At 36.9% G+C, this 22,635-nt stretch overlaps 1 protein-coding gene across 6 annotated transcripts in view; it reads right to left on the bottom strand.

Moving 5' to 3' along the window:
• The window catches only part of RAPGEF6 (Rap guanine nucleotide exchange factor 6), a 194,369-nt gene that overhangs the window by 140,174 nt on the left and 31,560 nt on the right, over positions 1-22,635 (bottom strand). For all 6 annotated transcript variants that reach the window (XM_006727876.3, XM_006727878.3, XM_006727877.3 and 3 more), the window contains one exon: positions 2,502-2,571. In XM_006727876.3, the coding sequence (XP_006727939.2) occupies positions 2,502-2,571 (70 nt within the window). The remainder of the gene's footprint in view (positions 1-2,501; positions 2,572-22,635) is intronic.

Below are 22,635 nucleotides of genomic sequence, written 5' to 3'. Positions count from 1 at the left end.
GCTTTTCTGATGAGAGAGTTGTTGCTCTTCTTTTCTTCAATCTCCTGTTGAGTTTGTAGGTATTCAGAATGGTTTGATCCCTATCCAGCTGAATTCCTGAGAGGAGACGAAATCCAGGTCTCCTACTCCTTCGCCATCTTGCTCCACCCGTCTGGTATTTTCTAATGACTAGATTCATGTATGCGTTTCTCACAGGAAATTAGCACAAAGGTGATATTTTGTCCTCATTCTATTAGAAGCAGTTTATCAGTTTGTGCCCATATTGATGGTGGTAGCAATGATTTTCACTATAGTGGTATCCTCCATATTATCCCCAATAAAAATTTGTGAATTTTTCTCTTCATAAATGATTTGTGGGGAGATATGTTGAGATTATGTAAATATTGTTTTCTCAAACAGTGGCCCACAGGTGTTAGCCTTCATTAATGATTTTCTAAGATCATTTCTTCTGTATTTATTAGTTTGCATTCAATTATCCGGAAGAATTTTTCCTTCCTCCTCATTCATTCATTCATATGATTCATATTATAAATTCTTATATATAAGGGTACCATTAATTACTATGAATTTTTATGTGGATTCTCAAATTGTCCCAGATTTAGCCAACAGGAGTCCCTTTAATCTGGTTCTTCTGTCCTTTTGCCAGGTTCCTAATGTTTCTCTGAGTATTTCCTTACTTTTAGGGTGGGTGACTGAAACATTTTATACTTTGATATAGAGTTAAATTATAATGAATTATCATATACTTAACAAGTTATATATACTTAAAACGAGTTATATATACTTAAAATATGTGTATTTGTGCACGTTAATCCTCTAGCTAGCAGCACTTTCTACAGTGTTACAGGCAAGGAATTCTTCAACTACTCTGGATAAGTAAATACACTGATGATAATGGAAATCACGTTTTCTGTTAGAGAAAGACAGAAGCGAAGAAGAAAGGCCAGAATAAATTCTGGGTTTTAAACACAGATACAGAAAAATATAGACGTGTATATGTAAGTGTGTGAGTACACATATACTCACATATGTATTTTCTAGCTCTGTTCACTGAGAGGCCCTCTAAGCAAAAAGGCACCTACAGCAATGAAAACAATGGGCAGCCTTATCTTGGCTTTAAATACTGTTCCCCACTAAAAGCAAGCAGGTCTCCTCAGAGACTGGTCTGGGCAGAAAAACAGCTTTCCCTTTAACTTAAGGGGAAAATTAATAATTTATGAGTGATTAATTTCTACTTAAATAATAACTTTACACTGAACACTTAAAAATGGTTAAGATAGTAAATTTTATGTCGTGTATTTTAGCACAATAAAATTAAACAACAAAAAAACAATGTATATGAGAATACTGCAGTAAAAAGCACTCTTCTTTCCTGATAAAGTACAAAGAATACAAAATACATCAACTGACAAATAAATGAGAAAACTAGTACTGCCTGAGGGAGTTTTCTTGCAATGCCCCTCAATACATTTATTTAGAAGAGAGAGTTCTGAGGACTTATTTGGATATGCTATGTATAGCAACACTTAAAAAAAAAAAACATAATACACAGTCCAAGCCTTGAACAAACTTCAATTTAATTAACATTCACTGAATACTTACTATGCAGGCAGCACTCTGCAATACAATGGAAGACAAAGTGAGTAAGACACAATTTTTGCCTTTTAGGAGCAAAAAATTCTTCTGTTTACATGAAATTTAGGACACTGAGTGCATGATAATGTAGATGATCCAGTTTGGAGAAGAGAAAACAAACTATGTGAAGATGTGAAGCTTTGGGCCCTGACAATAAAATGCATAATTAAGAATGTAACCTCACTTCTTAATAATTTAAAATCAAATCAGATGACATGATCATCTACATGAGACGCTAGCAGGACAATGAGTCCATTCAATATAAGCAATTTTTCTAGTAAGGTCATCTCAGAACAAGGTAAAACAAAGTTGTGTTCTTGGTTCTTTTAATGCTAAAAAAAACAGAATAAAGTGAGGTTTTCTAATGTTACATCAACTACCTAGATTTCTTAGTAACAAGAATTATTCCTTAATTACACTCTTAAAGTAAAAATATTAAGATCTAAACCATTTTGTACTTGGATATAACTATGTGTCTCTTTTTCTCTCTTTCTCTCAAGTTCAGCACACAGAATATGGATGTTCAAAGATTATTAACTAAATTGAATAGGAAAAGAGAAAACACTTGAAAAGTCAGGGTACCTCTAATAAGGCCTTCATTAAAAATTTCTGGTAGAAGTAGTAAAAGAAATCACCAAATTTGGAACATGATATACAGAATTGTATCACTCTTTAAATCCTCTCAAGGATCAGAAAAAATTTAAAGTAGATAAAAACTTACCAAATTTGGTGTATAGGTCTGATGTTACTCAATATTTTAAAAGTCACAGTAATGGAACCTCCTTGAGTGTTTAAAATCCTACTACATTTAAAGTTGAAACTGAAGCATATCAAAAAAACAATTCAGCATTCTTTAAAGTTCTTACCACAATCATTTCTGAAGGCTCTAATACAAGACAATCACATCCTCTTTTTCCTCCAAACTGCTTACCAAAACTATAAAAACAAAAGAACAATTTCTTTAGCAAAAATTATAGATAAAATATATCAATATAGGAAAAAATAAAAAACCCCCCCAAAACCCTAAATGTTAACCAAGAAATTACAATCCTATCACTTATACAAGATTTTCTTAAAAACAAACCAAAATATCTTTCTTCATATTTACCCTGATATAACTGCTCTCAACACATTTTGTGTGAAAAATCTTTTAAAATATCTGCCTTTAACTCTTCCCTAAAACTTTTATAGTTTAGGATACTTGCCTAGTCTCAAATCTTGAATTTGGTATAATGTTGAATTAACATAAAAACACCTAAGAAAGAATGAAGCCCTAACTATGGAATATTTTCTGAAAATAAATTATTATAATATTTTGGGAGCAGTAATCAACAAAAGATAAAAAGAACTTTAAAAAAATATCCACATTTAAATATATAAATAAATATACTAAGATACACATGTGATTTATTTTTCAGAAATACTGCTACCTCTTTCAAAAAACTGTAACTGGGTTAGTTCTAAAAGAAAATATATTTCTGTATTCTTCACCTGGGAGAAAGACTTCTCAGCAATCAAAAAAGGAAGCATTCATATAGGAAAAACATAACATTTTCATTTTAAAAGAGAAACTGAATGTTTTAAAAGGATGGAGGGATAGGATAAAATACTTGCTAATAAAATACTTGCTAATTATTTAAGACACAAAATGTTAACCTATCTAATATGGAGACCACACTTAAATGGTAAAAAGCAATTAAGTACCATGGCCAATTATAAAATATCTAAAATATAACTACAAACTAACCAAATTAAAAAGAAACTCCACTAATCAAGCAAAATATAAACTACTAAAAAGTAAACATAATGAGGAAATATAGGTCATTTATAAAACACTATATAATTTTATAGACTAGAAAGAGTGACTGAATGAAGAGACCTATCATGTACTTTTATGAAAAGGTTCAATTTTCTAAAAACGTCAATTATTCACAAAGTATAATGTTATACACAAATATTAGTTCATAACAAAATCCTAAGGTGCCTCCTTAGTGCAGTAGACAGCATCTCAGTCTTGTAACGAAATCTTAATGTCTAAATGTAATAAATCACTCCTGAACATAAAAAAAATCACTTTTGTTTTTTCTTAAGCACTATAACTATTTTTTCCCCCAAACTCTAATAGCATCTAATGCATAAAAAATTGGAAGTAAATCTGTGGAAGTTTCTTTCATTGAAGATAGAGTAACAGGGACCAGATTTATTCTCCTACCTAAAAAAAATGAGAAAAATCATACAAAATATATAAAACAACACAGTTTCAACACGTTGGAAAACAGGAAGGACAGGGCTATGATTCCTAAGAGAGAAAATAAAGAACTTAAGATGACGCCTATAGTATCCCATTTTACCACCAACAGGAAATCTCTAGGCCATTCACGCCCTAGATCAGAATTAGCAAATTGCCTTCTCTATGTCTAGTATGTTCAAAAGCTTTATCATGAACAGGTTTTAGATTTTTTCAATTTTTTTTCTTTTTTTACTGAAAGAATATGGTTTTTGTCCATTATTTTACTAATACAGCATACTGTATTAGTTGATTTATGAATGCTAAGCCTTCTTGCATTCTCAAGATAACCCCAACTTACTCAGTTTCTAATACTTTATTAACATATACCTGGATTTGGTTTGCTGTTACTTTGTTAATGACTGCTGCACGTACGCTCATGAAAGATAACAATGTGTAGTTTGCTTTTCTTGTGTTGTTTTTGTCTGTGTTAGTGTTAGATTAATACTGGACTCATAAAATAGGTTTTAAGTGCTCCTTCTTTCCCCATTTCCAGAAGAGTTTGTACAGGATAAATAACAATGCTTCCCTAAATACCTGAAAACACTTGGCAGGAAAGCCATTTGGGCCTAGCCTTTTCTTTGTGGGAATAAATGTGATTATCAATTTAATTTCTTTACTTTTTCATAAATATATTCCAAGTTTCTTTTTCAGCCTATTTATGGTAATGTATGTCTTTGTAAGATTTGCCCTGTTATAAAGTAGCTTATAAAATTTTTAAATACTTTTAACTTCTGTAGGATATTAATATCTCTTCTTTCATACCTGATTTTAGTAATATGTGCTTTCTCTTTTTTAAATGATCAGTCTATCCCAAAGTTTATCAGTTTTATTGACCTTTTCAAAGAACCAACTTTTCCTTTCATTGATTATTTTCTATTGTTTTTCTGGTTTTTATTTCACTGATTTCCACTCAAACTTTACGTCTGTTTCAAATTTACTTTGCTATTCTTATTAAGATGAAAACTTAAGGTGACTGAATTGAGACCATTCTTCTTTTCTCATTAAGTTACTATAAATTTAGTGTTGTAAATTTCCCTCTAAATTCCCCCTTTAGGGGAATCTCCGTATTTGTTATGTGTTCATTTTCATTCATTTCAAAACATTTTCTAATTTCTGCTGTCAACTTTTCCTTGACATATGGGTCATTTACAAATGTTTTGTTTAAATCCTCATATTTCTTCCTGGAATTCATTTATAATTTAATTCCAATATACTCAGAGAATAAACCCTGAGTAATTTCAACCTTTTTAAATTTACTAAGATGTTTATAGTCTAGAATATGCTGTATCCTGGAAAATGATCTATAAACCTGGAAAAAAAAAAAAAGTATCAAAGTGGTAACAGTACTTCTCAAACTATCTGTCTGTACTAATTTTTCAATCGAGTGGTTCTACTGATGATAGAGTTTTGAAATCTCCAGCTGTAAGAGTTCAATTTCTACTGATCTTTTCAATTGTCAGTTTTTACTTCTAGTATTTTAGGGCTCTATCAGTACAAACTGTTTTATGTTCCTAATACATTCATCCTTTTACAACTATGAGAATTTGCTCTTAGTCTCCAGTCACATATTGGGTTTTATAGTTGATTTTGATTGATGTTGATATGACCACTCCAGTTCTCTTATGAATACAACTTGCCTACTATATCTATTTCTATCCTTTTACTTTAAATGTATTTGTGCTTTGAACCTTAAGTACTGCCTAAAGACAACATATAATTGGATCTTGGATTGTCACACAATCTGATAAAGCGTCTTTTGACTAGAGTGCCTAGACCATAATATGTAATGAAATTACTGACACGGTTTGATTTTCCTACTTACTTTGTAAATGCCCCATCCTTTTTGTCCCTCTGCTCCTACACTACTGCCATCGTCTCTGATGAGCAGTTTTAGTCTACTGTTTTAATTTCTGTGATGATTTTTAAATGTTCTTTAAATGCTATTAAATTCTTAATAGTTCACCTAAGGATTACAACATGCACACAATATGCAACAATACAAGGCAAGGCTGTCCACTCTCACCACTTCGAACCAACAATGTACTAGAGATTATAGCAGTATAGTAACACAAGAAAAAGAAAATTAAAGGCACAGAGAATGGGTACGAAGAAGTAAAATGTCTTTACCAGAGATGACCCATCCTATATGTGGCAAACTCTAAGGACCCATAAACTTTCCTAGATAGAAAACTCAGAGTGTACCACAGTCACGGGACATAACATCAATATGTAAAATCAACTGTGTTTCTATACACTAGCAATGAAAAAAATAAACATGAAATTAAGCATGCAATGCTATCCAGAGTAGGATCAAAAAGAAAAATATTTGGGAATAGTTGGACTAATGGACTAACACACTAAAAAAATGCAGAATTACAACATAGCATAGCATCCAACACAGCATCATCCAATCTACGAATATGGACTGTTTTTACATATATTTACATCTTTGATGATGCTATAATGTTAAGACTTCAAGTGTCCCTCAAATAATCTACAGATTCAAAGTATTTCCAGACTTCCAGTTTCTGTTCTGGCATGTAAGCATCTTGGAAAAGGCCATCTGTCTTAGTAACAAGTAAAAAAGTGAACAAACCAATACATCACCAACCTTTCTTGATATATAAGAGAAGTAAGGTAACAAGAACCAACTGCTGCCCCCAAATTGAATGTAATGACAGACAAGTCCAGAAAAACACAACTTTGAGTAGCAATCACTGCAGGATCTAGTGCCATGGTAAGGAAAATTGAGCTGTAATTGAGGAACTGCTGGAAGCTCAGTGTGGACAACTCTGAGAGTTAAAAACTTCAGAGAGACACAATCCATGAAAGGGTCCCCATACTTTTTTGAGTTTTACTTCACTGATCTCTACCAGGTTCTCACAGAGAATAAAAAAAGCCCCTTGTACTTCTGGCAGGGGAAGGGAGAAAAGGAACCATTTTGAAACATCCCACAGCATTCTGGTCTTCTTCACAAGGTCTGCCCATGAGAGTCTAAGAGACTCAAGTTGGCTCTAGCCTTCCATAAGAAGAAAGGGAAATATCCCACTCCCACCCACTCTAGCAATCCTGTCCCACCTAAAAGGTGGAGGAATGGGGGAGAAACTGAGGAATACATATAAAGTTCACACTTCAGAAGTAACGGCTCACCAAAAAAATAAGATCTAATCACAGGACTACAAAATGCTTTCCCTCCTCCCATACTTTATCAGAATATTACTAAAGGACTATTTACAGCAGTTTCTTTTACCACAGTACATCATGTCTGGCTATCAAGTAAAAATGACAAGGCATACTAAAAGACAAAAGACACAGATGGAAGAGATAGACCAAGTATCAGAACCAGACTCTGACAGGGCTGGGATGTATAAGAATTATACACCATGACCAAGTAGGATTTAACTCAGGTATACAAGGATAGTTCAACATTCAAAAAAAATCAATTAATGTAATCAATCATACCAAGAGGTTAAAAAAAAAAATAACACAATCATACCAATAGATGCAGAAAAAGCATTTGACAAAAACCAAAACCCATTCATGATAAAAACTCAGTATACTAGGAGTACAGGGTAACCTCCTCAACTTGATTATGACTATTTACAAAAACGAATAGCTAATATCTACTAAGATGAGAACCTAAGCAAGGATGTCCCCTTCTCAACCACTGCTTTTCAACATTATACTGGAGGACCTAACTAATACAGTCAGAAAAGGAAACAAAAGGTCTAAGGTTGGTTAGGCAAAGATAAAATTATCCTGTTCACGAATGACATGTTTATCTAAGTACAAAATCTAGGGGGGAGGGAACCCAAAAATACTTCTGGTATAAGCTATTATAGCAAGGTTGCAGTATACAAGTTTAATATACAAATATCAATTACTTTCCTATATACTATAAATGAACAAACGGAATTTGAAATTAAAAAAAAAACACAACACAATGCCATTTCCATTGGCATCCAAATAAATAGAAAATTCTATGGTAAAAATCTACCAGAATAATGTACAAGGTCAGTATGATGAAAATTATAAAACTCTGATCAAAGATATTGAAGAGCTAGACAAATGAAGAGAGATTCCAAGTTCATGGATAGAAAAACTCATTGTTGTCAAGATGTCATTTCTCCCCAACTTGAATTATAGATTCAATGCAATTCCAATCAGAATCTCTGGAAGTTATATGCAGATACTGAAAAACCAATTCTAAAGTTCACATGGACAGGCAAAAGACTTAGAATAGCTAACACAACATTGAAGGAGAAGAACTAAGTCAGAAGACTGACACTAGGGACACCTGGGTGGTTCAGTTAATAAATGTCTGCCCTTGGCTCAGGTCATGATCTCAGGGTCCTGGGATGGAGCTCCACATCCGGCTCCCTACTCAACGGGGAGTCTGCTTCTCCCTCTATCTCTGCCCCTCCCCCCACTTGTGCTCTTTCTCCCCCTCCTGCTCATTTCCAAATAAATAAATCTTAAAAAAATAAAAAAGAAGAATGACACTAGATGACTTTAAAACGTACCATACAGGTTCAGGGAACAGGACACTGCGGTATTGGTTAAAGAATAAACAAAGGTATCAATAAAATAGAACAGAGCCCAGAATCAGATCCCATGAATATGCTCAACTGATTTTGACAAAAGAGCAAAAGCAACATAGTGGAGCAAAGACAGTCTCTTCAACAAATGGTGCTGCAATAATGGACATCTATGTGTCAAAAAATGAATCTAGACACAGATCTTACACCACCTCATCAAGAAAATTAACTCAAAATGGATCACCAATCTAAATGTAAAACATAAAACCATACAACTCCTAGAAAACACAGGAAAAATCTAAATGATTCTAGGAATCAGTCAGTGACCTTTTAGCTCCAAAATCAAAGGCATGATACATGAAAGAAACAAGCTGAACTTCATTACCAATGAAAACTGCTATACAAAAGACAAAGTCAAGAGAATGAGAAGACAAGCCACAGATAAAGATATTTCCAAAAGGTCCATCTGAAAAGGCTTGTTACCCAAAATACAAAGAACTCTTAAAACTCAACAACAAGAAAATTTAAAAATGGGTCAAAGACCTTAACAGCCCACCAAAGAAGATATGCAGATGGCAAGCAAGCTCATGAAAAGCTCCACATCAGAAGTCATCAGGGAAATGCAAATTAAAATAACAATGAGCTCCCACTACACCCTATAGCAATGGCTAACACCAGTACACAGACAACACCAAATGCTTGATATGGTTGTGGAGCAATGGGAACTCTCATTCATTGGTCTAGGAACATGAAATGACACAGACGCTTTGGTAGAGTTTGGCAATTTCTTACAAAACTAAAAATACTCTTATCATATGACCTAGTAATCAGATTCCTCCTCCCAAAGGAGCTGAAAACTTACGTCCACACTACAACATGCACACGGATGTTTCAATCAGCTGTTCAAGAGTCAACTGCAAATTCTTAACAACTTGAGAGTATGACAAACAATACAAATGAAAAGAGAAAAGCACTAACAGACAATTCAACAGAGAAGGTATAGCAATGCCTAACAAGCACATGTAAAGATCTGCAAAGGCACCACTGACTACTGAAATTAAAATAACACTGAGATGCTGTTAAATACACACTGAAACAGTAACAATCAAAGACTGTCAACAACAAGTGATAGAGAAGATACAGAGAAACTCGATCCATTAAATGTTGCTGGTCAGAATGTAAAACAGTACAGTCATCTTTTAAACAATTTCGTCCTTTTCAAAAGTTAAATATATGCTTTTCATACAACAGAACAATCCCACTATTTTTGGATATCTAAAAACAAATGTAAGCACACGGCCCATACAAAGACTTGCAAGCGAATCTTGGTAACACCATTATTTGTAAAAACTCCCAAACTAGAATAAAAAAATCTCTTATTTTTCATAATTTTCATCTTCTGATAAATGGCTAGACAAAATGTGGTATCTTTCTAGAATGGAGTACAATTTAATAATTTTTTTAAAATAGGTGTGTTACAACTGGTATATGCTCAAACATGGATGAATCTCAAAAACATTATTCTGACAGAGGCCAAAACCCCAAAGACTACTTTTAAATAACTGCAAAAAGTAGACAGTGACAGAAAGCAGATCACGTTAACTGCAAAAGAGCATGAGGCAACTTTTTCAGGCAATGGAAGTCATCTGTAACTGTGATGCACCAATGTATACATTTACTATAAATTATTCAACTGTGAACTTAAGATGGATGAATTTTATGGTATGCAAATTATACTTCAATAAAGCCATTTTAAGAAAACTAAGAAACAGAAGAAAATCTTTACAAACTTGGAATAGAAGATTTGTTGGCACACATAAGAACTACAAATAAAAGGGGGAAAAAGTCATCCTTGGGACTTTGTAACAATTAAAGAAGTCACCACTGAAAAATGAAAAGGTAAGAATCAGTCCAGGAAAAGTATTTGCAACAGATCTTGTAATGAATTTTTATGCATGATATATAAATAACTCATATAACTCAAAAAAGAGACAACCTCTTAAGAACTGAAACAACTTTTCACAAGAGAAGATCTGTGAATGGTTAATAACTACAGGCAAAAAAGCTGATAGTATTAGTTATCACAGAAATGCAAATTATACCACAATTAGATCCATTTCATACACACCAGAGTAACTAAAATTAAAGACTAACCATCTCAAGCACTGAAGAGGATAATGAACAATGTGAATTCTATATACTGGTCATAGCAATATAAATGAAAACTCGACATAACATCTGGCAGTTCTTTTGAGAAGTTAAACACGACTACCATACAGCTCAGCCACTGAACTCAAGGTATTTACTGAAGAAAAACACAAGTCCATACAGAGACTTGTACAGAAATGATCATAGGTGCTTTATTTGTTACCACAAAAAACTGGAAACAACCTTAATTTCTTTCAACAGTAAAATGTATAAACACACTGTGATATATGCATACAATGGGATACTAATGACCAATTTTACAAAATGAATTATTGATATACATGACAACATGAAGGCATCTCCAAAACATTATGCTAAGTGAGATATTTTAAATACCAAGAACTATACAACATATTGCGGTATATGGTATAGTGGTAAATGTTATCTATATACCAGAAAGCAGAACAGTGGTTGCCTGATGATGAGGGTGCAATAAAGTATAGATTACAAACTGACAACGAGATAAACAGCATCTGCAAAAAATTTTCACCTATGAATATATTTGGTTAAAAAGTGAATGCTTCGGTGGCGCCTGGGTGGTTCAGTCGTTAAGCGTCTGCCTTCAGCTCAGGTCATGATCCCAGAGTCCTGGGATCGAGCCCCGCATCGGGCTCCCTGCTCTGCGGGAAGCCTGCTTCTCCCTCTCCCACTCCCCCTGCTTGTGTTCCCTCTCTCGCTGTGTATCTCTCTCTGTCAAATAAATAAAATCTTTAAAAAAAAAAAAAAAGTGAATGCTTCTACCTTCCCATCCCCAATTCCCCTTCTAGACAGAACAATAAAGCTCGTCTGCTCTCTGTACATCTCAACATTGTACTGTAGTTTCTTCCCAGGGTAGTAAGGCAGGAAATGCTTGGGGGGGGCAGGGGGGGGACACGTTTAAATTAGGGGGAAAAAAAAAACAATAGTCAACTCACAAATCAGTAGACAATAGACAGAAAATCCTACAGATTCTCTAAGCCAGCTATTAGAACGAACATGTGAATTTAGTATGGTTACAAGATATAAAATCAACACATGCAACACCTCAACACTGAAGACTACGGAAGACCACTGAGAGAAAACTACACAACATTGTTGACCTAAACAAATAGAGTGATGCACTTGTTCACGGTCTAAAAGACTCAACTGTTAAGATGTCACTACTACCCAAAATGGTCTACAGATTCAGTGCCTTTCCAATCAAAATCCCAGGCTTTGCTTTTTTAAATTAAAATTCATCTGAAACTACATGTAAAGAACCTATAATAACCCAAACAATTTGACAAAGCTGGGAGGACTCAGACATTCTGTAACATATTATAAAGCTAGAGTCATCAGGATAATGTGGCAATGGTACAACGTAGAAAAATAAATCAATGAAAAAAAATAAATCAATGAAACAAATTAGACAGTTGGGAAACAGACCCACATAGTCAATAAAATTTCAACAAAGATACAAAGGTAATTCAGAGAAAGGATAGTTTTATCAAGAAATGGTGCTAGAACAATTGAATATGCACAGGTAAAATATGCACTGACTCTTGATTTTGGCTTAGATCATGATCTCACAGTCAGGCGATGGAACCCTGGAGACCGGCTCCTCACTCAGCAGGGTGTCTGCCTGAGATTCTCTCTCTCTCCCTCTGCCTCTGCCCCTCCCCATCCCCATCTCACGCTTGTGCGCGCTCTCTTTCTCTCTCTCTCTCTCTAAAAAAAAGATTGACCTTACCAAGTGTTTGTGAGGAGGTGTTGTGGAACAACTAGCATTCTCATATACTGCTGGTGGGAATGTAAAATGACAACTGTGGAGAAGAGTATGGCACTTTCTTAAAAGGTTAAATATCCCTCTACCACACAACCTAGCTTTTCCAAAATAAATATACATATATACTTATATATGTATATAAATGAAAGTATGTGTCCACATGAAGACTTATAATCCATTCTCTTCCATTCTCTTCCCATGTACTCAAAAGATAAGAAACCATATGTCCATATAAAGACTGGTATACAAATGTCGATAGCATCACAAGTCAAAATAATCAAAAACAGGAAATTACCCAAATGTCTATGAATAGTTGAACTGCAAACAAAGAGTGGTATACCCATACAAAAGAATAGTGCAATAAAAGCAATGAAATATATGAAAGATGAATGGATCAAGAAAATGTGGTACAGAAAGAAATCCTCTCATTTCATGGATGAACATGGATGAACAGTGAGGCCATTATGTCAAATGAAGTAAACTATAAACAGAAAGAGAAATACTATACAGTATCACATGTAGAGTCCCCCAATTTTTTTTTTAAAACTCGATTTCATAGAAACTGACTAAAATGGTGGTTGCCAGGTACTCAGGGGAGAGGGAATTACAGCAATGAAAATCAAAGGGAACCAATTTTCAGATGCAACAAGAGTAAGTTCTGGTGATCTAACGTACAGCATGGTGATTTAAAAAAGAAAAAAGGAGGGGCGCCTGGGTGGCTCAGTTGGTTAAGCGACTGCCTTCGGCTCAGGTCATGATCCTGGAGTCCCTGGATCGAGTCCCGCATCGGGCTCCCTACTTGGCGAGGAGCCTGCTTCTCCTTCTGACCCTCCCCCCTCTCATGTGCTTGCTCTCTCTCATTCTCTCTCTCTCTCAAATAAATAAATAAAAAAAAAAAATCTTAAAAGAAAAAAGGAAAGAAATATAGATACATATTACAACATGGATAAGCCCCCAAAGTAATTTTAATGAGCGTGAGAAGCCAGCCAAGAAAAGAATATATATTTTATGTTTCGCCTTATATAAAATTCTAGAAAATGTAATCTATAGTGACAAAAAAAAAAAAAAATCCCTCAGGACCATGGGAGGGAATAGGAAGGATGAAATACTAAGTTTACAAAGGGGCATGAGCAATTTTTGGGGGGTGATGGATATGCTCATTTTATACTAGAGTGGTGGTTTTACACGTGTATACATACACCAAAGTTTATCAAACTGTATATTTTAAATAAGTGCAATCTAGTCTACATCAATTACACCTTAATAAAGCTGTTTAAACAACAATTAGGGTGACCAGTTAGCCCGGTTGGTTAGAGCGTGGTGCTAATAAAAAACAATTAAGGGGGCGCCTGGGTGGCTCAGTCGTTAGGCGTCTGCCTTCGGCTCAGGTCATGATCCCAGGATCCTGGGATCGAGCCCCGCATCGGGCTCCCTGCTCAGCATGAAGCCTGCTTCTCCCTCTCCCACTCCCCCTGCTTGTGTTCCCTCTCTCGCTGTGTCTCTCTGTCAAATAAATAAAATCTTTAAAAAAAACAATTAAGAAAACGAAAATGCAAGCCAAAAATGAAATAAAATGTATGCAAAATCTGTCACCTTGTATCATGAATGTATTAAAGATTCCTACAAAAAAATTAAGACAACTCAACTTTAAAGCAGGCAAAAAAACTTTATACAGATACTTCACAAAAGAATACAGAGGAAGCAGCAACCAATAACACAAGAAAAAGTGCTAAATATCATTAAGCAGGAAAATTAAAATGCAAACTATTTCACAGTGACTAGAATAGCTAAACTAAAAGACTGACAATCACGTGTTGGTGACTGTGTAGGAAGAGAAACAGAACTCTTAGACACTGCTGGTGGGAGTTTAAAATGGTACAATGCTGTGGAAAGCAGTTTAGCAGTTTCTCATTAACAGTTTCTCTATTAAACTTCAAGACACACTATAAAGCTACTGTAATTACAACAGTGTGACATTCAAGCAGGGACAAACAAAATCTAATGTAACGGTTCAGGAGCCCAGAAAAAGGCACACATATGTGGATATTTGTTTATTAAAAAAATGTGGCATTGAATGAGAATGGGAAAAGGATATATAGGAATCCATATGGAAAACTGTGCAACATTATCGTACTCAAAAATCCAGTCTAAGTAGAATACAGACCTAAATGTGAAAGGAACACAAGGAAAGTTCTGGAAAGTAACAAAGGAAAATATCTTCATGACTTCAGGTACAGAAATATTTCTTAAGCAAAGAAGACAAAAAGAAAAAGACTGATCTACATTAGAATTAAGAACTTTCATTAATCCACAGGCACTACTAAGAGAATGAACAATACAAGACACAGGTAAAAAGTATTTGCAACAACAATAACCAAAGGTTCTTATTCAGAATACACGGAGAATTTCTACGTCTCATTAACAAAGAGACAATGCATTAAAAAATGGGCACCAGATCTGAAGATACACTTGGAAATAAAAAGGTTATTCAAATAAAAATGCACTCATTCATCAGCAATCAGTAATATGCAAATCAAAATTATAGGAGGTACAGAAACTCAACAGAGTAACTGAAATTCAGCAGTCAAAATAAATAAAAATCCCAACAATACTAAATGTTGGTAAGGATATGGAACAACAAATTCTCATCTCATTCTCAAATGCTGGTGAGTGTGTAAAATAGTACATCCACTTTAGAGTATAACTTGCAATCAACAATATATGAATACTGTTCATATGAATACAGGCACATCCGGAGAGCCAACAATTCTCTGCTACATAAATGCATGCCCATGTGCATCTGATGTACAAGAATGTTCACAGCTGCTTTACTTGTAATAGCCCTCAACTATACAAACAATGTAATACTAATAAAGAAAGAAGTAACTCTAATTACATGGATGAATCTCATTAACAGTGGGCCAAAGAAGCTACACACAAAAGAATATTGTATGATTACACTCATATCAAGTTCAAAAGTGAACAAAACCAAACTACAGTGTTTAGGTGTGCATATAGTCAGGCTAAAACTACAGGTATTAAAGACTAATTAAATTTTTAAAAATGTTATCTTTGGTGGGGAAGGGGGAAGTAGGAAATCCAATTTGAGAAAAGACTGCAGGCTGCCTCCAGGGTGTTGATAATGTCCAACTTCTTGATCTGGGTAGTAATTAGGCAAATGTTTAATCTATAATAACTCACTGATATGCACATTTGGGTTATCTCCACTTTACCCATATATTGCACAATAAAAGAGTTAAAACCAAGGAACAGTGTTCCTGTTTGGGTCAGAAATATGGGAAAAAAAAAAAAAAAGAATTTATTTTTCACATTATGTACTTAAAAATCTGACGAAGAGATTAATAAAAGTGGTTAGTCATCTATGTAGATAGGTTAAATGGTTTGGATGACAATACTTCTGAATGGTACAAATTTACTTGTCAAAAGTTCTTTTAAAAAATACATCCGTAAAAAAAGAACAAAGCTATGTACAGTGCTATTTATAAAGAGGATAACCTTAACAACCCCAAGACTAGCAGAGTGGGTGACACACATAAGCACTCCATGTTTACTAAATCAATTAATGCCCCAGTACTGGAGATATTCTCTCTGACTTCAATGTCTGCTCCCTTCTTCTTTGCCTAGCTAATCCTGCTTATCTGCAGAATCCATTTCCACAACTGCCTCACAAAGTAAGCTTTCTTTCCATGTCAAACAGCAGTGTGGCCCTTTTCAAACAAAAGAGTCAGCCCAATCCAAAGTAAATGTCTTTTTTGTCTTAATGGTACTGTCTTATAAAAAGATAATACTTGCTCCATAAATTAATGTTTGAATGAATAAATGAATACATGCATTGTATTTTATTTGAAAATCACACACACTAAAGTCCTTGCTTTCTTGAGCTACAATTAGATTTTTACTGTGGCAATTAAAAAGTGAACTCAACTCCAGAAAAAGACGAAATTCATTTGAGAAGACATTTAAATTTCAGATTTGATTTATTATGTATCTACTTAGTTTTTAGTAAATTTTAAAAAATGTATTTTACTGATTTAAATTACATTAAAAATTTCAAATGGTCTGCCCTCCATGAAGTTTCTGGGGGTTTCATAATTTGGGACATGACAATATATCCCCACCAAGTTGAAATACAAGTTGCTGTACCCTCATGCCATCTACCACAAAAAGAGAGGCACAATGGTTGGTTAGTATTTTTGTATTCTAGAGGTAACATACACTAAGTATGCTACTTTGACCCATATTCAGAATCACCCCCAAGGCTGCTAGCAAATTCAAGATGGAGTATAAGCCCCTGTACCATCTGGGCCTTAGGAACCAGCATATCCAGTGGTACCTTTAGTGTCCATGGCAAATACGGATGCTCTATAGAGCCTCTCCCAAACACTAATTTGAGAATGACAGTGTAGAGGTCTACGATTTCTCAAACATAACATCTTCTGCAAATATCTATTTTACTTTTGAGAAACAAGTTCTGCCTTGCTACTGGGCCTTCGGAGATGCTGAATGCCTAACTACAGAACATCAGGTGACAATGTCTCCTGTACTTCCTATTATGAACTGCATAGTTAGCCACAACTGTTGGGCAGGGACAGTAGCAATCTGTGTAAGAGGCTGAGTTTACCCAGGAGCAGACAGGTATTTATTTATTTATTTATTTTTAAAGATTTATTTATTTGAGGGAATGAGAGACACAGAGAGCATGAGAGGGGGGAGGGTCAGAGGGAGAAGCAGACTCCCGGCTGAGCAGGGAGCCTGATGCGGGACTCTATCCTGGGACTCCCAGGATCATGACCTGAGCCGAAGGCAGTCGCTTAACCAATTGAGCCACCCAGGCGCCCCCAGGAGCAGATAGGTAGATCAGACTCCTTGAACATCAACTCCTACTGGAGTGCCTCCTCTACCTCAATCCATGCCTATGCCCACCTGGGCAGTTCCTTATGACTGGCTGACTGAGGAAGAAAAAGCTTGAGCCTATTTCAAACAGTGAGTCTGCACGGTATGCTGGTACCATCCAAAAGTGGATGGCCCACAGGTCACTCAGGGGTGACCATGAAAGAAGGTGGTAAAGGAAAATCCTCCTAGGGAATAGAACTTCACAGTACACTGAGATGTCCATTTTGTCTGGACTGAGAGATGGCCGGAATTACTGACTGAAACAGATTCATGGACAGTTACTAATGGTGTGGTTGAATGCTCAGGGATCTGGAACGAACAGGATTGGAAGACTGCTAATGAGAAATCTGGGAAGAGGTTTACGGAAGCACTTCTTTCAGAATGGGCACAGACTCTGAAGATACCTGTGTCTCATATGAGTGCCTCAAGGGCATGCTCTGTGAAGGAGGCTTTTAATCATCAGGTGAACAAAATGAAATGCCCTACTATGGAAGTGAATCAAACTCTTCCTCCAGCTACACCAGTGCTTGTTCAATGGGCCCATGAATGAAGCAGCCATGGTGGCAGAGACAGAATATGCAGCGCCTCAACTGCTAATGCTACTGTTGGGAACCTAACCTGCGAACATCAGAGATCAACGCTGAGACTCTGGTATGGCACCATTCCTTGGGGGGACCAGTCACCTGGAGGCAGATTACTTACAATGGATTTTTTCTGTCGTGGAGGACAGTGCCTCTTCTCACTGATATACCTAGTAAGTCGTTCACAGAATTTCTGATTCCCATCCAAAAAACTCTGAGCTCTGCTGGTTTTGAGACTTAGTGCCCAATGGAAGATTGCTTCTACCAGGAAACACAACTGTTCCACTGAATTAAATACTTCCACCTGGCCGCTGAACCAACAGGCAGGGAGAGGGGTTACTTACTCTAAGGGCCTGAGTGATTGATTCCAATCATAAGGGGAAATTGAGTTGCTGCACAAAATGGGGGCCAAGAGGACTACATCTGAAGCCCAGGAGATTCACTTAGACTTCTCATTGTACTTCCAGGTCTACTATTCAAAGTTAATGGAAAACTGCCACCACCACCACCACAGGACATTTAAGGACCCTTCAGAAATCAAAGTTTTGTTCACATCATCAGCAGAGAACTCAGGACAGATGAAAGGCTGGCTTAGGGCAAAAGTATTTGAATGGGGAGTGAAAGAAGGAAGCCAGAGGTACCAACTACCACCTTGTGACCAATCATAGCAACAAGGAATATAGGAGCTTTACATATTTTTCCTTCGTTTATTGTATATATTATGTCTAAATTTGTGTAAATGTTAACCATTTCCTTCGTCCCTCTCTTCCCTATATTTATTTTATATATAATTTGTTGGAAGTAAACTTTACAAGGTAGTCTTTAGTTAGCAGAATATTCAGAAGCACTGTGATAAAGTATGTAATTCATATAGCCAGCAATGACTATTAGGATTGTATCTCTCATTATTTTGGGGAGAGGGTAAGAAATTCTTCACTTGTATGAAAGACAGCTTTATCTTGTAAGGTATAAAGAGAATTCTTTTGTTGTTGGATGGAAGTTCAAACGTGTTTAGAAGCATTGATATGGAAGCTAAGTAGCCAAGGAAGTGGACTGTGCCAATTACTGACTGCCTTTCAATTGCAAATATATATATATTAAGATTTATTTATTTATTTTAGAGAGAGCCCAGGCACATGTAAGTGGTGGGAGGGGCAAAGGGAGAGAGAGAGTCCCAGGCAGACTCCCCTCTGAGCTCAGAGCCCTATTCGGGGCTCCATCTCACAACCCTGAGATTATGACCTGAACTGAAATCAAGAGTCAGACATTTTAACCAACTGAGCCACCCAGGCGCCCCTATTCACTCTCAGTTTCAAATCTACTTTGTAATAAAGGGTCTAGACTCAAGTCAATGTTCTCCTTCTGCCTGCCAAAAATTTAAAGTTCTGTCAGTAGAGAGTGGTAGTAGAACAATGCAATAGAAAAATTGTCTTTGGGGGAGGGGGGAAGGGAGTGTGTGTGTGTGTGTGTGTGTGTGTGTCAGTCAGTCAGTCAGTCAGTCAGTCAAATCCCCAACCTCAGGGCCTAACCACACCCGAGCAGGGGGAGGGGAGGTTCTCTTGTCATTCCTGCTCAGCAATTCCCTCCCTGTCAGCCCTGACCCTGTGACTGTGTACCAGCTCTGGTGCAAGGCAACCCAGTGAATTTCTCCACTATCTACTGGGCTACAGCTAACACATTTCCAACAAGCTCTAAAATCCAGTTTTGGGGAGAGAGTCCCCCTTTCAGGTTTGTTCTTTCCTTACCTTTTCTCCCTTAGCTCCTTTATCCTTCTCAATGCCTAATTTCTTAAAAAAAATATTCTTTACAGTCCTTGTTCAAATTACTGTGTGGTTTCTGTCTCTTGATGATAAGAGGAATAAATATTTTCTAAAGATTTTTAAAATTTATTTGGGGGAGAGAGAGATTGAGAAGGCATAAGCACAAAAGGGGGGAGGGGCAGAGGGAGAGGCAGAATCCCCGATGGGGAAGGAGCCCCATGAAGAGCTCAATCCCAGGATCCTGAGATCATGATCTGAGCTGAAGGGAGATGCTTAACCAACTGAGCCACCCAGGTGCCCCGATAAGGGGAATAAATATTTTTACATCTAGGGGAGGAGCAAGATGGCGGAGGAGTAGGAGACCTGGATTTTGTCTGGTCCCAGGAATTCAGCTAGAAAGGGATCAAACCATTCTAAAAACCTACGAACTCAACAGGAGATGGAAGAAAAGAATAGCAACAACTCTCTGAACAGAAAAGCGACCACATTCTGGAAGGCAGGATGTGCGGAGAAGTGAACCTGATGTAATATTCGGGAAGACAGACAGCGTGGTGGGGGTGGGCTCCGTCAGCCAATACCGGCAAGTGATAGAGCAGCAGAGCATAAAATCGGAACTTGTAAAAGCCTGCTCCTCTGAGGGACGTCACTCCAGTGGGTAAGCAGGGAATGGAACCCTCGCGGGACAGTGTGGTCTCAGGATCCTCGGGGTCACAGAAAGACCAGGGGTGCCTGAGTGCGGCAGAGCTCCCAGGTATCGGAATGGGGAAGCCGGCTGCAGAGACGGAGCCGAGGAGCAGGCTCTCAGTTCGGGATGGCCATAAACCGTGATCCACGACACAGTCGGGCCACTGCTCTTCCAGCAGGGACCCAACAAGTGGCAGATCTGGGAAGACTCCCCTTCCTCCCCGGGGAGAAGCAGCGCGGGAGCACACCGCAGGGATCTGCTGGGTTTGGAGACTCCACACGGTGTTGGGCGCCAGAGACAGAAATGCTCAGTCACGGGCCAGGTGAGCACAGACTGTGGCCGGAGACCGGGGAGATGGGAGTGACTGACTGCTTTTCTCTGGGGGCTCACTGAGGAGCAGGGCCCCGAGTTCTCGGCTCCTCCGGGTGGAGATTAAAGGCCGCCATTTTCACTCTTGTCCTCCAACGCTGCATGGAAAGCTTGCAGAGAACAAAAGCTCCCGAGAGCAAACCCAAGCAGGTAACTTACCCCAGACCCGCAAGGGCGGGGCGATTCCGCCTCCGGCAAAGACACTTGGGAAACACGGATATAGGCCCCTCCCCCAGAAGATCAGCAAGAACAGCCAGCCAAGACCAAGTTTACGGATTACCGAGAACGGCAGAACTCCAGCACTAGGGGAATACTGCACATAGAATTCATGGCTTTTCCCCCCATGATTCCTTAGTCTTTAAAAGTTAATTTTTTTTTAACTTTCTTTTTTATTTTTTTTTGAATTTTTCTTTTTCCCTTTTTCAACCAACATTTTATCATTCCCTTTTATTTTTTTTTAATTTTTTTTAAAGATTTTATTTATTTATTTGACAGAGAGAGACACAGCGAGAGAGGAAACAGAAGCTGGGGGAGAGGGAGAGAGAGAAGCAGGCTTCCCGCTGAGCAGGGAGCCCGATGCGGGGCTCGATCCCAGGACCCTGGGATCATGACCTGAGCCTAAGGCAGACGCTTAACGACAGAGCCACCCAGGCGCCCCTATCATTCCCTTTTTTAAAAAACCTTTTTTATTTTTAATTTTTAGAGTCATATTCTATCCCTTCACAAAAGTTAACCTTATTTTTGGTATATGTATATAAGCTGTTCTCTCTTTAAAATTTTGGGATACAGTTTCTTCTAACAGACCAAAATATACCCTAAATGTCTAGTGTATGGCTTTGTTCTAGTCTCCTGCCTAATCACATTCTCTTTTTTTTATTTAAATCCTCTTTTTCAACCAACTTATCAATTCCTTTTATAAAATCTTTTATAATTTTCATCTTTACAATCATATTCCATCCCTTTATCATATTAACCCTTAGTTTTGTACATATATAAGTTTTCTTTCTTTAAAATTTTTGGAGGCACTTTCTTCTAACAGACCAAAATACGCTCAAAATCTAGTGTGTGGCACTAATCATGCACCAGCCTGATTATATTTGATCATATTCTGTTTTGTTTTTATTTTTTCCTTTTTTTTCTTTTTTCTTTCTTTCTCTTTCTTTTCCCCCAGTTTCAGGTCTTTTCTGATTTGTTTAGTGTGTATTTTCTGGGGATGTTGTTACCCTGTTAGCATTTTGTTCTCTCATTCATCTATTCTCCTCTGGACAAAATGACAAGACGGAAAAAAAATCAACTCAAAAAAAAAAGAACAAGAGACAGTACCGACTGCCAGAAACCTACCTAATCAATATGGACATTAGTAAGATGTCAGAACTTGAGCTCAGAATGATAATTTTAAAGATACTAGCTGGGCTCGAAAAAAGCATGGAAGATATTCGAGAAACCCTTTCTGGAGAAATATAAGAACTAAAATCTAACAAAGTCGAAATCAAAAGGGCTATTGATGAGGTGCAATAAAAAATGGAGGTTCTAACATGCAGAAGAATGAAATTTGACTATTCCCTAACACCATCCACAAAGATAAACTCAAAGTGGATGAAAGACCTCAATGTGAGACAGGAATCCATCAAAATCCTAGAGGAGAACATAGGCAGTAACCTCTTTGACATCGCCCACAGCAACTTCTTTCAAGATACATCTCCAAAAGCTAGTGAAACAAAAGCAAAAATGAACTTTTGGGACTTCATCAAGATAAAAATCTGCACAACAAAGGAAACAGTCAACAAAACAAAGAGGCAACCCACAGAATGGGAGAAGATATTTGCAAATGACACTACAGATAAAGGGCTGGTATCCAAGATCTATAAAGAACTTCTCAAACTCAACACCCAAAAAACAAATAATCAAGTC

This window comes from Leptonychotes weddellii, chromosome 7, assembly GCF_054177405.1.
Source record: "Leptonychotes weddellii isolate Sample4059 chromosome 7, ASM5417740v2, whole genome shotgun sequence".
NCBI lineage: Eukaryota > Metazoa > Chordata > Mammalia > Carnivora > Phocidae > Leptonychotes > Leptonychotes weddellii.
Note: the sequence above shows the minus strand (reverse complement) of the source record. Positions and strands in the feature narration are given on the sequence as shown.